Source organism: Corythoichthys intestinalis, chromosome 13 (genome assembly GCF_030265065.1).
Source record: "Corythoichthys intestinalis isolate RoL2023-P3 chromosome 13, ASM3026506v1, whole genome shotgun sequence".
NCBI lineage: Eukaryota > Metazoa > Chordata > Actinopteri > Syngnathiformes > Syngnathidae > Corythoichthys > Corythoichthys intestinalis.
The window spans coordinates 39,582,219-39,601,083 of record NC_080407.1 but is presented as its reverse complement, the minus strand read 5'-3'; the positions used below and the strand labels follow the sequence as shown (position 1 = coordinate 39,601,083).

The following is an 18,865-nucleotide window of genomic DNA, read 5'->3' as shown; positions in this document are numbered from 1 at the left end:
GCTGTCACTCCCATGTAGAGGAGTTCCAAAAAATCGAATATTACATCAGGGGTCGCGTTAACCGAATATTTTCCGTCGTTGACCGGTTTTTTAAAACGTTGACGGAAAAAACTGAAGTCCATCCGTCATTTTGACAGGTTGCAATTCACACCCCAGACCACAGGGTGGCGAGTGAGCATATTAATTAGCTATTGTCTCTCTTGATGCATGACGTCGTTGGCCTTACTCGGAAAAATGTCAAGGCAACTGAGTGTTTGCCTGGCACGGCCAGACTGTTCTCCCTGTATTTTTCAAACAATGAGAGAAAAGTCTGGGACACAGCCTCTCGAGTAGGTACAAAATCAATCGACAAATCAGATTTGTTTATTTGCGTGACGTGTTCTTCACGAGCAATGTCACTCTTGCGCGCCGAAAGTCGTCTCAACAACAACACGGATGGCGAACGGGAAAGCCGAGAATATGTTCCAATCCGCTGTAAATTCAGTTTTAAATGAGCTAAAACACATCGACACGAGTCATTGACAACAGTCTGTCTCGCGCTAGCCATGTTGAATAAACTCCGTTGTCCTCGTGTGTTTACTTCCGCGCGCAAGTCCCTCGTCCTGCCCTCGTCGCTTTGCTAACGGCACGTCTGCCCGTCGCTGATTGGTGCACTCCGCTGTCTGTTTGCCTCTTGTTAAGCTTGTTCGGACAGAATATTAATTAACCCTTGAGAGTCGAAGGACGCGCCGGCGCGTCCTCAGCGCACGTCGTCTTTGAAGCGCCCTCACGTTTTAATTACGTCACCCACATGCCGTGGGTTGGTCTCGTTTTAAAGTGCGGAAGTTGCGGTTTAGTCTCGTTATTATTTGAAGTCAATCGACCAACTAAAACGTGAGATATTGTCATTTAAGTTTGATAGTTTTATTGTCCTCTCAAAAAAACATTAAAACGCTGCATGGATCATTTGTTTATGTCTATATTTCGATCATTTCTTTTCCTTTTTCAAAACGGAAGCTCCATGAAAAAAACACAAATCAAACGAACCCTTTCGAAGTCACAGTGGAAGCACAAAATGTTTTTTTTTTTTTTTTTTTTTTTTATAAATAAAACTGCCGTGCGAGGTTCCACCGAACGAGAGGGAGGAGTGCAGCGAGGTGGCGAGCGACGGCCGTTTCGATCAAGCAGCGACTTTGTGTGACTTTGAGAATGAACAGGAAACTAAATTTAGCGCAACCAATTGTGCTTTTTGATCAACTTGAGGAAGAGGATGGTCTAAATTCGTCATCATCGTCTTCTTCGGAAGAGTCCTCGAGTGAAGATAGTGACGGATTTGAACACGTGGGTGACGCCATCGACGAGCAGAGGTAAGCCAACTCACTTTTTTTTTTTTAATGCTGAAAAAGTTTCTTTTGAAAGTTTCTTTTGATATTGCAAGACAAAGTTAATTTTGATGCAATATAAGTGTGTGTTTGTGTAAATAATAATAAAATGTGCATATCAGATCAAAGTCGTACGTGCACTGTGTGTATCCCAGGCAGAAATTTATAATTTGTTCTTCTTTCTATATGAAGATTAGGGATGTAGCACAAATTCATCAGCTATGGTATTGCTATGGTATTCTTTCTATTGTCATACATATAGATTTCCATTATTATTTATTGCTGTATATATTTTTATTTTATACTTTATTATTTTCATAAATACTGACTTTTTTTCATGTACATTTATAGTGACAATGAAAAATCTACATTCACTGCCCGAATGGAAAGAGGACGAGGGAGAAGGGGTCATCACGGAAGAGCGATGAGATGTCAGCGGAGGGGAGGCCGGAGAAGTCAGCGCGGCAGAAGCCGATCACCACTGGCTCAGCCTGCACCTGTGCCATGGAGCACAGAGCAAGACACAGACACTGCCCCACAGTGCAGCCGGTTCACACCCCGGAGACCACCAGGACCTCAGGTGAATCGTGACCATGCATACACCCCAAAAGAACTTTTTGACCTGTTCTTCACCTCATCGACAATGATGAATATGTGCAAACACACAAACCAGTATGGCAGAGTCCGAAAAGAGATTGGGAAAAAGTTTGTGTGGACAGACACTACAGTGGAGGAGCTTGAAAAATTTATTGGACTCCTCTTGTACATGTCTTTGGTTTCACTTCTAACTGTGCAAGATTATTGGAAGGCAAGGAATTCCAGGACGAAACAGCTTTTCGGAATGGCATGCCTGAAAAAAATTTAACTTGTTTATTGTAAATATTTTTGAAAATACTTTTTTTCCCCAATGCTATATATATATATATATTTCCCCCACAATCAGTCTTCTCAATTTGTGTATATAAATGTGTGTTCAAGAAGCTTGATTGTGTGTACATAGTTTTGATCAGGTGATGGGCCGCAATACCTAAACTCATAAAGGGATGGCCTCTAAACACTTTTTGTGTTAGATGGTATATATTTTTTCACTGTTCTTCACTGTTTGGTCTGCTGTATATAACCCGTTTTGACTAGAGCATGTATAAAAGCAAAAAACGCCTATGGCCATACCTGTTGTTTATGTTGAATTGTCAAATATAAGACTATTTATTCTGAATTTTTTTGGTTGAATGTTCATCCTAACATGTTGAATAAATATTATAAAGTTTCAAAACGGTTCGTTACGCATGTTTGGTTGTCAATTGGACATCAATATTAAAAATTTTGACAAAACGATTTTGGAATTTTTGGTCTTTTTGGGCCCAAAATGATGATTTATAATTGGTCAGTGAAGGAAACAACAGTTTGGACATGAAGTTCAAGGTGTCACAAAAAAAGGGACCAAACCAGGCCATCGTAAACAATTCTTTCTTTGAAATATAAAGGCAACTTCAAAGGCATGCAAAATCAGACAAAATAGGCCCAGACCTTAAAGGGTTAAAAATGAATGAAAACTAAATACTAGGCCTGAACGATATATCGTTTAAACATCGCCATCGCGATGTGCGCATGCGCAATAGTCCCATCGCAAGGACGTGCGATAGTTTTTTCATTTCATTTTTTTAAATCCACAAACGTTTGTTTTGAGCAAGGAGCGGGAAGGAGAGCGCACAGCCTTTCATTCTCTCCAGCTCGCAGTCATCGGCTCCTCCCCCTCCCCTGCTAGAGCGGAGTGGAGGGAGGAGGGGCCGAACAGCAGAGCGGAGGGAGGAGGGGCCGTTTTCAAAGTGAAAGCAAGCAAGCAAGCAAGCAACACGTTGAATAGGGAAGACTGTCTCCAAAAGGAGTTTTGGAAGTATTTTGGCTATCGACAAGAATATAAGGAACAAAAAACAGCCCTGTTGACAGTGCCTCGCCGTGGTTGCCTCAACAAGAAGTAATCCGTCGAACATGTGGGACCATTTAAAACGCAGGTATCTATGCATTCCTGCTACGAGCTTCCAATCAGAGGCTTTTTAGTACAGGTGGGAACATTGTTACGTGCCAACGTTCTTGTCTCAAGCCTGCAATGGTGGATAAACTAGTAGTCTTGGCCCAAAACCTATGAGACCCAGTTGAGAATTGCTGAGCAAGGAAGGTGGACGATATGCAGACAAATACATAACACAGCTGCAGGAATGTCTTTTCTTCTTTTTATTCATGTGACAGCTATCAGGAAGGCAGGAAATTTGGGAGTTAAAATGGTTCTGTAATTCATCAGTTATTTGCTGTTATTCAGTTCAATTATTTACAAGTTCAATTGAGTTTCTGTTTCTTTTATATTTAAATTAATTGTAAATCGTATTTTTCAAATAACTATAGTACAGCTGCACATAAAGTTCTGATACTTAATATTTTTTAAATATTTTTACAACTTTGTTGCAGTTTTGCAGTTCTATATTGTTATATTTTGTGTAAACAACTCAGGGGACTAATGCACTTGCACTTTTATTTGACAGATTTAATATTTAAGTTCAAATATGTTGACAACTTTATTGTTTTACTGAGGTTTTTATTCGTTGTTATAGTTTGTGAACAACTCTTATTTGTCATATTTAATATTTTTGTTCAAATATGTTTACAACTTTGTTGTTATTTTACCGAAGTTTTTATTTATTGTTATATTTTGTCAAAAACTTAGGGGACGAATGCACCTGCTTTTTTATTTGTCATTTAATGTATTTGCTGCTGTCGAAGTGTCAAATATTGTGTTCAATAAATTATCTATTTTGTGCAGACATGGCTTCCTGGATCCCTTCATAATAATACAGCAATCTTAATCATTCACAAATGAAACGGTATTATATGAATACACTGTGGTCACGGTGTGTCATGCAAAGTATTTCCAAACAGCTATTCAAGTCATCTAGTGAAAATTTCTTTAAAAATTAAACAAAAAAAAATATATATATATATTTTTACTATCGCAATATAATATCGCAATATATTGCACACCTCAAAAAAAATTGCAACAATAGTTTTTTCCAATATCGTTCAGGCCTAGTGTAAATGTTCCACTTGGTGTGGTTGGCGTGACCAGGTGTTTGCCGTCAGTATGTTTTACACAGTGTTACACTCTCGTTTGCTCTACTCAGTGTGTGTGTGTGTTCTAGCCTGGTAATTGAGCGTAATATATACTGTACATCATGTTATTACTTCAAATTCGTTTCCATAGAAATAAATCTGCAAACAATTGTCAAGACGACGCCGTGGCACGACCCTTACGTCAGTTAACGAGTCCACTGCACAGCTACTAAGAAAGCAAGAGACAAAGATATTTCCTCACTTATGAAGGTACCATTTTTTATTTCTGCCTCATCTGAAGAAGAAAAAAAAGCAATGCTTAGAATTACCTTGAATGGGTACGGACTCTTCCTCATCCTTGATGTATGGTGACTCTCCCTCTTTCTTAATGCATGCAGACTTCTGGTGCTCAGGACGATGGGTTTGGGTGACATTTAGATCTGCAAGACCACAAACACACGGGCCAAACCTTATTTCCTTATTTGCAAACTTCTGTCCCCAAAGTTGGTTTCTGTTGGAGAAAATTTTTTCTTGCCAATTTTTTGTTGATTGATAATTTGTTGTCATCCAAATCAACACAAAAGTAATTCAAAGTGCTTGACATCACACCCAGATAGCAGACAGACCTTGAATAAACGTTGATTTTCCATCATTATCGTCAGTATGGTTGACATCGAAATTTTCGACAATAAACAAGGTTGAATCCATGACACATGACAGTGACGTTGAAACAACGCTGTTTTATGGTATGTTAGGCAATAGTTGGGTTAACATTGTTTTATAGTTGATGAACTTATGTTGACAAAAAGTTGATTTATGATTGAACGGGAAATAGGATTAAAAAGTCATCAAATTATGGATGAACGGGAGTTTTGGTCGAAAAATAGTTGTGTTCTTGGTGTCAACTGGGAAGACAGCTAATTGCCTCGAACGAACTCCACTGGAAACGGCTCTTTTAAGGCAAGCCATATTTTAAGGTAAGCCTGCTGTGCTGTGTTAGAGCCTTTAACAGCAATGATGTCTTATTGTAGAAAGAACCGCGTTTGTCATTATTACTGGTATATAAAACCCTTTGCCAGATATAATGTGGCAAAGTTGCCAAAATTGTAAGAAACTGTGCATTTGCTGTGATTGGCATTCAAGCAAAACCCCACATAGCTTAGATGTTAGCTAAGTAGAAGTTCAGGCAAACTCAATTCCTTTTCCAATTCAAGTGCTAAAATCACTAGATATTACAGCCTAGTCTCGATGAATTTACTGAACACTGAGACAGTGCGGTCATCGTAGCTAGCTCCGTTCCCACATTTAGCCCTAATTTGGTTTGAGATTGGTGAAGAAATTCACTCCACCACGCAATGCTGAAGTATATTAAACTAACTTTTGATATCTGTTTGAATTCCATGATATGACTTAACTGTGAATGCTGTTTTGCATGAGTTCTTGAAATTCACTGAAGAGGCAGATGAGGATGGACATGTCAGAATATGCATTCGCTGCTGTTGTGCAAAAGTGGCTCCGCTATGCCCCGCACAGGCCGCGCTGGTGGCGAGCTTCGCAGCGAAGCTCGTTACACTGATGAGGAGGCTTAAGTTTAAAAACAGTATGTTTATCAAGCGTTATTAAAAACAATTTGAAATCTAGCCATATTTTTACTTTTTTATTCATTCATCATTTTATCATATTACCTAATAGTATTTTATTAGTCAGCCTTGCGGTTTCTTCTGTCTGTAAGTAAAGCAGGTCCTCTAAATATAGGCATATTGGAAAGCAATAATAGTCATGGTTGAAAAAGAAGGAAAACATAACATTGATTTACCATTGTTCCAATATTTTTAATAATCGAAATGACATTTAGGTTTTGGAAGGATTTCAACATTGGAACAAAATTAATCGAGGGTGCAAAAGTGATGACAAATCAACGTCGGGTGTCAACATTAATTCAGCAAAATAAGATCGACAGGGAAATGTTGATTCGACATCTTTTCAACATCGGTCTGCTATCTGGGCATTAACCAGGGCCGGTTGTAGGCAGGCATGTATGAAGGTGCAGTCAGAAATGTGTAGGGGGCAACATATGTGGGGCACAGCGAAGCACTGGTGAGCAAGCAAAAACATTTTTGACCACTAATCTGTCATAAAGAGTCAGACATAGCACTTTAAACTATATAAAATCCAACCAAAATACAAGTTTCTGTAAAAAAGTGACATTTTTTGTTTTGTTTTTCAGCCATCAGTATTCCAAATCAAAATTGGGACATCCCATAGTTCACCTGTGCTCATTAACTTCCATCTCTCCTTTACCTCTACCTGCACTCTGCTGCTCTACTTTGTCTGGACAGAAATATCACTTATAACTGATATGCAATTAATTCTCGTTTCTCAACTGGTAATTTGTGACCTAAAAGTGGTTTATGTTGCCTGGGTTGGTTACCTATCTACCTCTCTCATTCTTTCTTGCTGCGAGCAAATAACTTTCCAATATTCATTTGCAAGAGTAATGCTGTTTGAGTCAAATACAAGTAAAAAATAATAATACATCTTGTCACAGATTACAGGGACTGCAGTCACAAATAAAATGCTTGTAAAACAGCTGGAAATGATGATGAAAACACATACAAAATTTTTACAGGTTATATCTCAAAGAGAGGCAATTGACTCAGTTCGATTCATTTTGGTCATATAAACAAATAGCAATAAATAGCATCGGTATTGATAAAGATCAAATACCACATACCATATTAATTCAATATTAGACAACTCTTCAGCGAAAGCCTTTCACTCAAATCGTATTTAATTACCATTGTATTCATAGCCAGTAGGCTAAAACACGCCAGATACTCTGCTACATTAATTCAATGCCAGAGTACTTTACCTCAGTTAACTGCCTGATACGTAAGGTTGAACCACTGAAATGTACAATTTATGCGAATGGGCGACCAAACAAGCATCAACACATACAGTCGGCAACAAAAAACAACAAGAATTGGAACTAACCTGTAAGGCAGGTGGGAAGATGCCATTCGCACCTGCCATCGACTGTATGACTAGCACATGCTAATATTGATGCTGCATTCAGGTGCTGTTGGGCTAATCGAAAAAATGAATTTCAATTTCATGGCGTCTATAAAAAGCTCCAAACAGTCACGCAACTTGTGATGTATCGTTGGAGCATTAAAATAGGCTACTCCTATTTATAGCAACCATGTTTTTATCCCACATTACAACTTAACAGCACATCAGAACGATTTTCCAACTTGGAAATACAGATCTCCCGAAACACGTGAACACAGCATATCTCCTGAAGGTGGTTCGCGGAAGTGTCAAGCTATCACACTATCACCGCCAAAGTTATGTGCATAAATTACCATATTAAGAGCCATGTGCAGATTTTGTATATGGAGTGAGTTAAAAATGTGCTTTCTCAACGTGTAAATTATTTCATTTGAGGGGGCAAAAGATTTATTTGAGGGAGCACTTGCCCCTGCGGAAAGCCGACCCCACGGCCAATTAACTATGAAAAATGCGATTAAGTGTGAATAAAAATGTTAATATCTTGACACCACTACTTTTAATTCTCATCACTGGGATTCGTCTTCTTTCTGTCATGTACAGTAGCCTATACGTATCATCGAAAGTAAACCAACCTTCTAGTCTGTGAAGAACACCCTTTGCGTGCATTATTTTGCACACAGTCGAGCGTTGGTGACGCGGAACCTCCTCTTTTACTGCAGCCGGTGACATTTTACTCGCTTGATTTCTGAATGCTTGACGACGTGTCGAAGTTATCGGTCGGCCAGATTGGAAAGAATGAAGTGACTTCGGTTAAGTGACTGAGATAGAGGAGATCAAAGATCAAAGAGAACAAAGAGGAAAAAGTGGCCGCTCTTTTTGCTGCGTTCGAGGAAGGTGGGAAGCCGGAGTTTTCCAACCTCCGACCAGGAAAAATATACTATATTTTATATAAAATATACAAACAATACCCATTCTTGTAAGGGTATGTGTCATAGGGTTAGTGTTTTAATATTATTTTGATTTTGTGTGGTTTGGTTTGCAATGACTGACGTCAGCACAGCATACCAAATCATAGCATCAGTCTGGCAAAAAAAAAAAAAAAAATCAGTCTGGTAATAATACATGAAACAATGTTGCCATCTTTCGGCCAAATGAAGGTACTTGGGGATATGAAAGCATGGGAGGCGCTATAGACCCTACTCACATGACGTCACAACCATATTGTCTGTCAACTCGTCGTGATGACGCATTACCGCTACGTAAATTCCTCCTATTATGGCGTGTTTTTCTGCTCGTTAACATTAATAATCAAAATGGTGAAGGCGTGTGTGGCGGTCGGTTGCAATAACAGAGAAGATAGACGGAGAGACTTGAATTTCTACCGTATTCCGAGAGACCCGGAGAGGAGAGCGAGATGGACTGCTGCAATTCGACGAGAAAACTGGGCTCCAAACGATAACCACAGATTATGTAGTATTCATTTTATATCTGGTAAGATGCATTTAATATATATTTTGAGGGTTTTGGGCTGACAACCACAATTAAGATCATTGCTAGGCTAATCGCCGACAACATACACTCAGACGTTGTGAATGAACTACCTGAAAATATATAATTATAAGGGGATAATAAGACAGTTGTCATACAATTAATTTACAATTTCACTATTGATTTCAAAAGCCAAAAAATAAATTCAACTAGGGACAATCTGGAGTAGTGCTATCGCACTTCATATTTACAGTGGCTTGCAAAAGTATTCGGCCCCCTTGAACCTTGCAACCTTTCGCCACATTTCAGGCTTCAAACATAAAGATATAAAATTTTTATTTTTGTCAAGAATCAACAACAAGTGGGACACAATCGTGGAGTGGAACAAAATTTATTGGATAATTTAAACTTTTTTAACAAATAAAAAACTGAAAAGTGGGGCGTGCAATATTATTCGGCCCCCTTGCGTTAATACTTTGTAGCGCCACCTTTTGCTCCAATTACAGCTGCAAGTCACTTGGGGTATGTTTCTATCAGTTTTGCACATCGAGAGACTGACATTCTTGCCCATTCTTCCTTGCAAAACAGCTCGAGCTCAGTGAGGTTGGATGGAGAGTGTTTGTGAACAGCAGTCTTCAGCTCTTTCCACAGATTCTCCATTGGATTCAGGTCTGGACTTTGGCTTGGCCATTCTAACACCTGGATACGTTTATTTTTGAACCATTCCATTGTAGATTTGGCTTTATGATTTGGATCATTGTCCTGTTGGAAGATAAATCTCCGTTCCAGTCTCAGGTCTTGTGCAGATACCAACAGGTTTTCTTCCAGAATGTTCCTGTATTTGGCTGCATCCATCTTCCCGTCAATTTTAACCATCTTCCCTGTCCCTGCTGAAGAAAAGCAGGCCCAAACCATGATGCTGCCACCACCATGTTTGACAGTGGGGATGGTGTGTTCAGGGTGATGAGCTGTGTTGCTTTTATCGTTTTGCATTGTGGCCAAAAAGTTCAATTTTGGTTTCATCTGACCAGAGCACCTTCTTCCACATGTGTGGTGTGTCTCCCAGGTGGCTTGTGGCAAACTTTAAACGAGACTTTTTATGGATATCTTTGAGAAATGGCTTTCTTCTTGCCACTCTTCCATAAAGGCCAGATTTGTGCAGTGTACGACTGATTGTTGTCCTATGCACAGACTCTCCCACCTCAGCTGTAGAACTCTGCAGTTCATCCAGAGTGATCATGGGCCTCTTAGCTGCATCTCTGATCAGTTTTCTCCCTGTTTGAGAAGAAAGTTTGGAAGGAGGGCCGGGTCTTGGTAGATTTGCAGTGGTCTGATGCTCCTTCCATTTCAATATGATGGCTTGCACAGTGCTCCTTGAGATGTTTAAAGCTTGGGAAATCTTTTTGTATCCAAATCCGGCTTTAAACTTCTCCACAACAGTATCTCAGACCTGCCTGGTGTGTTCCTTGGTTTTCATAATGCTCTCTGCACTTTAAAGGGGAACTGAAGACCTTTCCGGATTTTGGTGTAATTTTATGAATATAAACTTGGGACAAGTTCGTCAAAACAACCATGACATTATCAACACGTAATTGTAAGGATAATTTGCGTTTTTTTTTAGTTTTTTTGCACTCCGTTAATGGTCCCTTCGCAAACCCGGAAGTGTGACGTAGGCAACAGAAGACTACTCACAGCTAACATAGCAGCAACAACGATGTCAGTGATATTTCCACCAAAGGTAACCATTCAGGATCGCTCTTTCGTGACGCTACCGATGGCAAAGGCTCCCAGGAAAGATGAACTACAATTAATCCCTACATGTTTGAACCTGAGGCGTCAGATGACGGCGATTTACTTGACACAGCAGATGGCGTCATGACGCCAATTGACAGCTCGACACTTCACGAACGGGAGAGTGAGTGGTAAATCCAGCATCGTGATTTTTTTATTAGAATGCGATTACAAGGTTGTATATTTTTCCATGCTCTACACATAGCTAAAACTGGATATTAGGTAATGGGACAGCTCCTACCGATCTAAATATGATAAAGCTAGCCCAAATGTGGCTAAATGAATGCTCTACACATAGCTAAAACTGGATATTAGGTAATGGGACAGCTCCTACCGATCTAAATATGATAAAGCTAGCCCAAATGTGGCTAAATGAATGATATGTTATTGATATTTCAAAATAAATGACAAAACCATTTTATTTTCCAGGTGTTGCTGTAAACCGTCAAGTAATTACCCTTCCAAGAGTATGCCTGTGTCATCAGGAGATCCCAGACGTGAGAGCCAAACTTGCGGAGGCTGAAGCACTGACAGGGGCATGAATTTCATTAAAAAAATAAAACCATAAATTGTTAACAACATTGACACATTTTGTTGACTGTTTAATGTATTCTATTGGTATATAATATATTGTAATTATATTACATTCTGAAAAAATATTCTATAGGCCGCAATAATAAATGATACCAGGTTTATGTTGAATCAGCATTAGCTTTCGTTGTCAGATTGTGATACAACATGTTATACCAAGCACACAACGGCACACATCAAAGAGCATAATTTTAGTAAGCAACACAAAGTTAGGATAGCAACGGACTAGCGCAACATTGAAAAATGATAATGGCAGTGGGAAATATGTATTTACTCTTTTCTGTAGCATGAAGTGTTCTCTATACAAAGATAATGCATTATCATTCAAATATGAAGGTAACTTGATTTTTCTTTTAAAAAATGTGTACTGTATATATGACTAGTTTATGATTTCATATCATCAAAATTTGCTACATTTATTTCTCCTAAATCATCGTCATCTGATGTCGCAGACGGAAGAAATTCAGCATCTGGCAGGCCTCATAGGATCTCTTCAGTCGTCATCGCTGGACACCGCATCACTTCGGTCATCATATGACTCGACCCACTCTCTCTTGATTTTGGGAAACTGGGTGGCAACTGACTTGCAACGCTTTTTTCATCGTGTTGAGGGTTTCCGCCACTTATTTTTTTATGTTTGGCTTCCTGGAGAAAAAAGAAATCACAGCAGCATGAAAATATTGGATGAATCCCAATTTTAATTTAATAATAATTTCTTGGTGATCAAATAATAATGCCCCAGTCATAGCAGCATCTATTTGATGCTATTGTTCCCTCTTCAAAAAGGCAGACCTTGATGTTGAAATATAAAAAACAACGAGCCAAGGACCTATTTGGTGCTGGGGACATTTGAATTTACATAACACCTATTGATATAGTAATAAAATCACATGAGTAGACGACATGTCAGCCAACCTATCTACTTATGACAGGCCAACAGCAAAAAAAAAAAAAAAAAAAAAATGTCGCACTTCAACAAACTGGCAGTAGGAGTCCCCCTCGTTTATTAAAAAAAAAAAGCCATTAATGTTCTACTTACGTCTTTGGGAAACCAAGGTTGCATTGTTGTAGGTTTTCAAAGCTGTCGTGGCTGAAATGATTAAAACAATGAGCCGATTGGGGACCTGTATGCATGCTAACAAAAACGGTCCAAACCTTTGCAGAAGTTTTTTTTTGGACCACTCCTAGAGTCTCGAGTCTTCCTGTGAGTAATTCATATCGCTACACATCGAGATGGCATGCCGAATCCCGCGAGTAAAACCCAGAAAATGTTTGCAATATATGGCGAGGATAGCGTGGTGCTATATTTCCGTGTTCAGAGTGGTGGTGAGGCTTCCTGGAAGTTACGTCACGAGGTAGGGGTCGGCAGGACGGCGCGTCCCTCGTTGCTATGGTGTTGCTATGGCCATAACTCAAAAACTACGCGGTCAATTATTATTATTATTTTTTTTTATGTGACTTTTTGAGAGAGCGAATGACGCATTTAATACAATTCAACTGAGTAAAACACTTAAGAGCGAAATCTGAAAAGCTCTTCAGTTCCCCTTTAAACAGAACCCTGAGACTATCACAGAGCAGGTCCATTTATACGGTGACTTAATTACACACAGGTGGATTCTATTTATCATCATCGGTCATTTAGGACAACATTGGATCATTCAGAGATCCTCACTGAACTTCTGGAGTGAGTTTGCTGCACTGAAAGTAAAGGGGCTGAATAATATTGCACGCCCCACTTTTCAGTTTTTTATTTGTTAAAAAAGTTTAAATTATCCAATAAATGTTGTTCCACTTCATGATTGTGTCCCACTTGTTGTTGATTCTTGACAAAAAAATTAAATACTATACTTTTGCAAGGCACTGTATATATATATATATATATATATATATATATATATATATATATATATATATATATATATATATATATATATATATATATATATATATATATATATATATACATGGCGGAAAACACATTTGTTTAACCATCGCAACTGAGCTAAATTCACCAGATTTGAATAATTAATTTACTGCATTTAAATCAGTTTTTTAAAAATAAAATCAGCTCAGAACCACTGAGTATAATTTTATTAATTTTATCAAGAAAGACAGAAGTGCAAAAAATTAATCAATCTTCCTCATGAGGAGGTCTTAATTTTGAGCACCTGACCCATATTCCCGCCAAGGCATTTTTCATCAAGAATTTCTGGCATTAAACAACATTTATGGGGATGGTGTGGCTCAGTGGTAGAGTAGTTGTCCCGTAACCCAGAGGTTGTGGGTTTGATTCTCTGCCCTGATGATCTTGCCTAAGTATCATTGAAAAAGATACTGAACACCACATATCTCCTGGTGCTGAGTCTCCAGTAGGTAGATGGCAATGCAGTATGAAGCGCTTTGAGCACCTTGAAAGGTGAAAAAGCGATATACAAGTATAACACCATTTAGAACTCTCATAAGACAACAAAAATAGGGCATGAATCAGCAGTGTTAGGGTAACAGCGGTAGGTAGATATCACAATTTAAGTACCGTAATTTTTGGACTATAAGGTGCTAGATTTTTCCCTCATTTTGAACCCTGCGGCTCATAGTCCAATGCGGTTTATTTGTGGATTATTAATTGTCCCAAACGACAGATTAGTCAGCAGATTTATTTAACGCCAAGTCACCTATTCTAATGTTTATATATTTTAATTATTTATTCATTTATTTCACTAATCTAGCAGTTCAATTTTTGTTGACACTTAATTATTCACAAAAACATTTTGGAACGCTCACAACAGTGTACCCTCCTTTGTTTAGTTTAAATATGTCCATGCTTTTGCCACTCTGGTGTGCTTTTTTGCCTTTGTGGCGATTTCCCCGCTTGCATACTTTCCACACATATATTTTTTTAACAGTTCATTTACTGTCTACGTGATGTTGTGCTCGTCGACACATTTACATCATCCATGACGTCGATTAGTCGGGACAGGTCGAGTTAATAGGTAACACTTTATTTAATGGTGGCGTCATAAGACTGCCGTAAGACTGTCATAAGCATGTCATGACCATTTCATTGGCATTAATAAATGCACATGACAGATGTCATTAAGTGTCATCTGGCAAATTATGTCACTAACTACATTTATGTACAGCTCTGATTCTTAACATCCATTCAAAAGTGGGATAATTTGCCAGATGACACAAAATGATATCTGTCATAAGCATTGATTCCTGCTCATGGCAGTGTCATGTCATAATTATAATGGTCTTATGACAGTCTGTTGGCACCACTGTCAAATCAAGTGGTACCAAATACCATAACTAGCAATTAATGAAACAACTGGAACAGTAACTGAAGAAATAATTAGCTCTGAACATGAATTTTGATTGTCGTTTAGTATATCTGTAGCGCTGCAATGAGTGCTAGGCATCTTGGATGACAACAGTGTGTACAGCAGGTGGCAGCAGAAGTTGACTGTCATGGCTAAATGAAGATTCTTGAAGCAATGAAGCTTTGCAACCAACTGGTTCAAAGCTTCCTGGTGGTTCATTTGGTCTTATGATGCCGCTGTCAAAGTGTTAACCGGTTTATATCTTTTGGTGTAAATACCCCATTTTGCAGTGAGGACAGCTGCGACTTATAGTCTCGTGCAGCTTATCTATGAACAGGTGCCATTTTTGAGTCAAATTTGGTGGTTGGCAGCTTATGTCAGGTGCGCCTTATAGTCCAAAAATTACGGCAATGGGGTACCGCACGCTGCACGTCACTTCCGCTCATTAATATTTAAGACGTTAGCTTCTGTGGCTCTGCTGTTAGCTAACGGGGATCAAGCTCTTGTTTGTCCCCAATCGGAAATGAATGGGAATAGTGTACGACGGAGATGTTTACAGAGCTAAACCTACCAATTCTGTCCGAAAATGATGTCCCTGGTGCCAAATTCACTGGTAAAGATGTGGAAGAACATACAGATGTTCAGTTAAAGAGATGGCTTGAGTGTCGACGACTGAAAAAGACGGAAAAAAACGAGCCGACCTAAGCTTCCCTTAGCTTTTTTATCGACACTTTTTTCTTACGCCACTGACAATGACATTCTCCTGTTTCAACAACCTATCCTTTACCACCATAAGTCCAAATATCAAAATGGCTTACTTCTTGGTCCAAACAAAATGTTTACAGCATATGAAATGTGAACGGCTTCACTTTGCTGGCGTTAAACTGGTCTTTTAGACGTCTGCGACATTGTAGCATAGTAGCTCCATTCTTCACATTTTTTGTTTCAGGGAGAGTGTGAAGAAAACATCCTTTATATGCCGTAATGTCGAGAGTCGTTTCTACAAGTTCCATCGTAGCAGTGAATAATCGGCATGTCAATTTCTGAAAGATTACCGGAGAAAGAAGGCTGAAATATAATGGTGTGCATGCGAGCGCGTGTATATAATGTCCTACTTCCGCTTTACGATGTCACAGTCTAAAAACAGCCTGCGTGCGGTACGCTATTGGGTGATGAGTCTAATCATTTAGAAAGATTTTGTAAACATACTAACAAGTACACTGACATACACAGGCATAGTGCAATGACAATAGAAAACATTTAATCATAATCAAATGCTTATATTCAACCAATAAATATTGGACAAACACATTTAGAGCTGAAACGAATACTCGAGTAACTCAAGTTTAAAACCTGATTCGAGTAATTTTATTCACCTCGAGGAATTGCTTAATTTTGCCAGCTCTAAGCATCACCAGAGTACCTGCGGGTTATTAAAAGTATTAAAAAAGCATTGAATTTAGTTTTCCATTATTAAAGGTATTAAAAGTATTAAATTAGCTGTTGTAAGTCTGGAATTTTTTCACCGTGGTCTTAATTTTCAAGAAAATCTCAGTGCAACTTAAATTATATCCGTGACGAAGTTGTTGTTTTTTTTTTTAATCCATAACGAAGATCACGCATAGACTTTTTACGATGCACTGCACTACAAATCGAAATGCAACTCGTGCGTGCCAAACCACCACAACTGGCAAAACGGAGAATCCATCCACCTCTGCATCGGGAATGCGTCCGTTTGTCGGTGGAACGAAAAACCTGCAGGCAGAAGTATCGTGGATTCTGAACACCAAAACAGACCACCATTCATATACTTCAAATTAGTCCATTGGTGATCTGTTTCGGATATTATGTCATATTTGGTCGGCATCGGCTGTCACAATGTTGATCATTTAGACCTTACTCACCGACGTCACAGAATGACGTGTCGCTGTATCCAGCCGCCATATTGTCCGTCTCTGTTTAGCCCTATTCTCAATGGTTTCAATTAGTCGTTCAGTTTATAGAGCAATTCATGGAAGCCCCAGTGCTTTCAGACGCTGTAAACTCATTGGATGCGTTGCATAAAAGGCGTTATGTGGAAAATCTTCAGTCTATCCATTCGCCAGATCCATATTTGATGCCTAAATCGATATTTTTCGACCCGCTGTCTTCGCCCTCTCTGCCTGACATCTGCTACCCTGATATCTACAACTATCTTTTCCACAGAAACTCGGCCTATCCTCACGAAACTTTGAAAAACATTAAGAGCAGCACTCTAGGCAACATTACCCTGTGTGATTTCTAAAATGGCGACAATGAAAAAAATAAAAAAGTTGACTGTGATGGCCAACGCTTCAAGGATAGGTGGATATTGGACTATTTCTTCAATAAAACACGCAACAACTGTGTCTGCCTCATTTGCAAAGAGACAGTCGCTGTTTTCAAAGAGTTCGATGTGACACGATATTAACAAACAAGACACGCTAACATGTACAACATTACAGGGAAGATACGCAGCGAGAAATTATAGCAACTGGAAGCTAGTTTAATTTCACAGCAGCAGTATTTCACAAAAGCCCGAGTGTCGAAAGAGAACGCCACAAAGACGAGACTGTTGAAATTATGAATTAAAAAAAAAAAAATAAAGCAAATGTGACACACAGAAGGGCTCGCTAACATTTGTTTAAATATATTGTTCTATGTAAATCAGCCAAGGTAGCCCCCCACATTTTTACCACACCAAATCTGGCCCCCTTTGCAAAAGGTTTGGACACACCTGTTTAACTGATGATCCTTAGACGAGGCCAGCTTCTTTCACTTGGTACCAGATAAATATTATTCAAAATGTAATGATGGTGGAAGAATAACAATCTTGAATTTGAAACTATGTTGTCGCCGATTAGCCTCGCAATGATCTTAATTGTGGTTGTCAGCCCAAAACCCTCTAAATATATATTAAATGCATCTTACCAGATATAAAATGACTACTACATAATCCGTGGTAATCGTTTGGAGCCCAGTTTTGTCGTCGAATTGCACCAGTCCAGCTCGCTCTCCTCTCCGGGTCTCTCGGAATACGGTAGAACTTCAAGTCTCTCTGTCTATCTTCTCTGTTATTGCAACCAACCGCCACACACGCCTTCACCATTTTGATTATTAATGTTAACGAGCAGAAAAACACGCCATAATAGGAGGAATTTACGTAGCGGTAATGCGTCAAAACGACGAGTAGACGGACAATATGGCGCGGAGGCGTGGTTGTGATGTCATGTGAGTAGGGTCTATTGCGTTTTGTTCCAGAGGGAGCATTCCCGATGTCTTAACTGTCTTTTATAACGAATTCTCAGTTGGCAGAAAAAAACCCGCACATTTTCTTAATGTTTAAATAGACTACATAGTTTTTATGATCCTTATAAATTTATTTACACAACAAAATAACGCTGGAAAACTTTGTTAAATATAAATAAACAGATGCGCTTTTGCGGACTCGCAGAGGGGAAGATTAAAAAGGGCCTATAGGCACGCTCTGGCTCTGCAATGACCATACAGTGCCTTTTTTTAATCCAAATTATTTATTTTATAACAAGTATTCCTTAGTTTATCACTCATACATCGTTAATATATAGTTACTTCAAAAAGTTAGCGAGAAAGAACCCTGGCTCGGCCCGACGTAATAATTGACATTTTATTTTGGTCATGTTTTCAGTTTAATTTAGCTGTTTCCAGCTTGCTATGTTTATAATTGCGATGTTTGTTTACCGCTTTTCCTCTTACTGTGAAGAGGGAGGAAGTTACATCGGCCGCCACAATGATATTTAAGTCATCAGCCATCTGCTGTGACCCGGGAATTTAACGCCTGCTTTCACGCACACTGCTTCCCATGTCAGTCTACACTGGAAATTGTTTTCACGCACAACTGCTGCATGGTTAAGTCCCGCGATATTCCCGTTGTTTTGGAGTATGTGATAGGGGCTCAAGTCACATCCAGATACTTTAGGTTGCAGTTTATGGGTCATGCGAAGGCAGTGGACCTGCTTAAACATTTCGCTTTGCCTTTTGAATAAATGTGAATTTCCCCGTTTTAACTCGAGAGTTATCCATGTTCACTGGGGTCTTGGCAGGTGCACTAGCGGCTAGCCTGTTACAGAAGATGGCTGGTCTGAGTCCTGTCCTCCTCCTCTTTTTGTCCATAATTATTGTGTGCGTGTGTGTGTTTAAAAA

General features: G+C 39.1%; 1 protein-coding gene and 1 long non-coding RNA gene across 2 annotated transcripts in view; one reads left to right on the top strand and one right to left on the bottom strand.

Moving 5' to 3' along the window:
* LOC130927672 (gastrula zinc finger protein XlCGF26.1-like) overlaps positions 1-18,865 on the bottom strand; it is an 80,260-nt gene that overhangs the window by 2,385 nt on the left and 59,010 nt on the right. The window contains exon 3 of the mRNA XM_057853622.1: positions 4,793-4,903. Within this exon, the coding sequence (XP_057709605.1) occupies positions 4,793-4,903 (111 nt within the window). The remainder of the gene's footprint in view (positions 1-4,792; positions 4,904-18,865) is intronic.
* LOC130927699 (uncharacterized) lies at positions 10,500-11,335 on the top strand. Its single transcript, XR_009066490.1, has 2 exons — positions 10,500-10,885; positions 11,184-11,335. It is a non-coding gene; the product is annotated as an uncharacterized LOC130927699 (long non-coding RNA).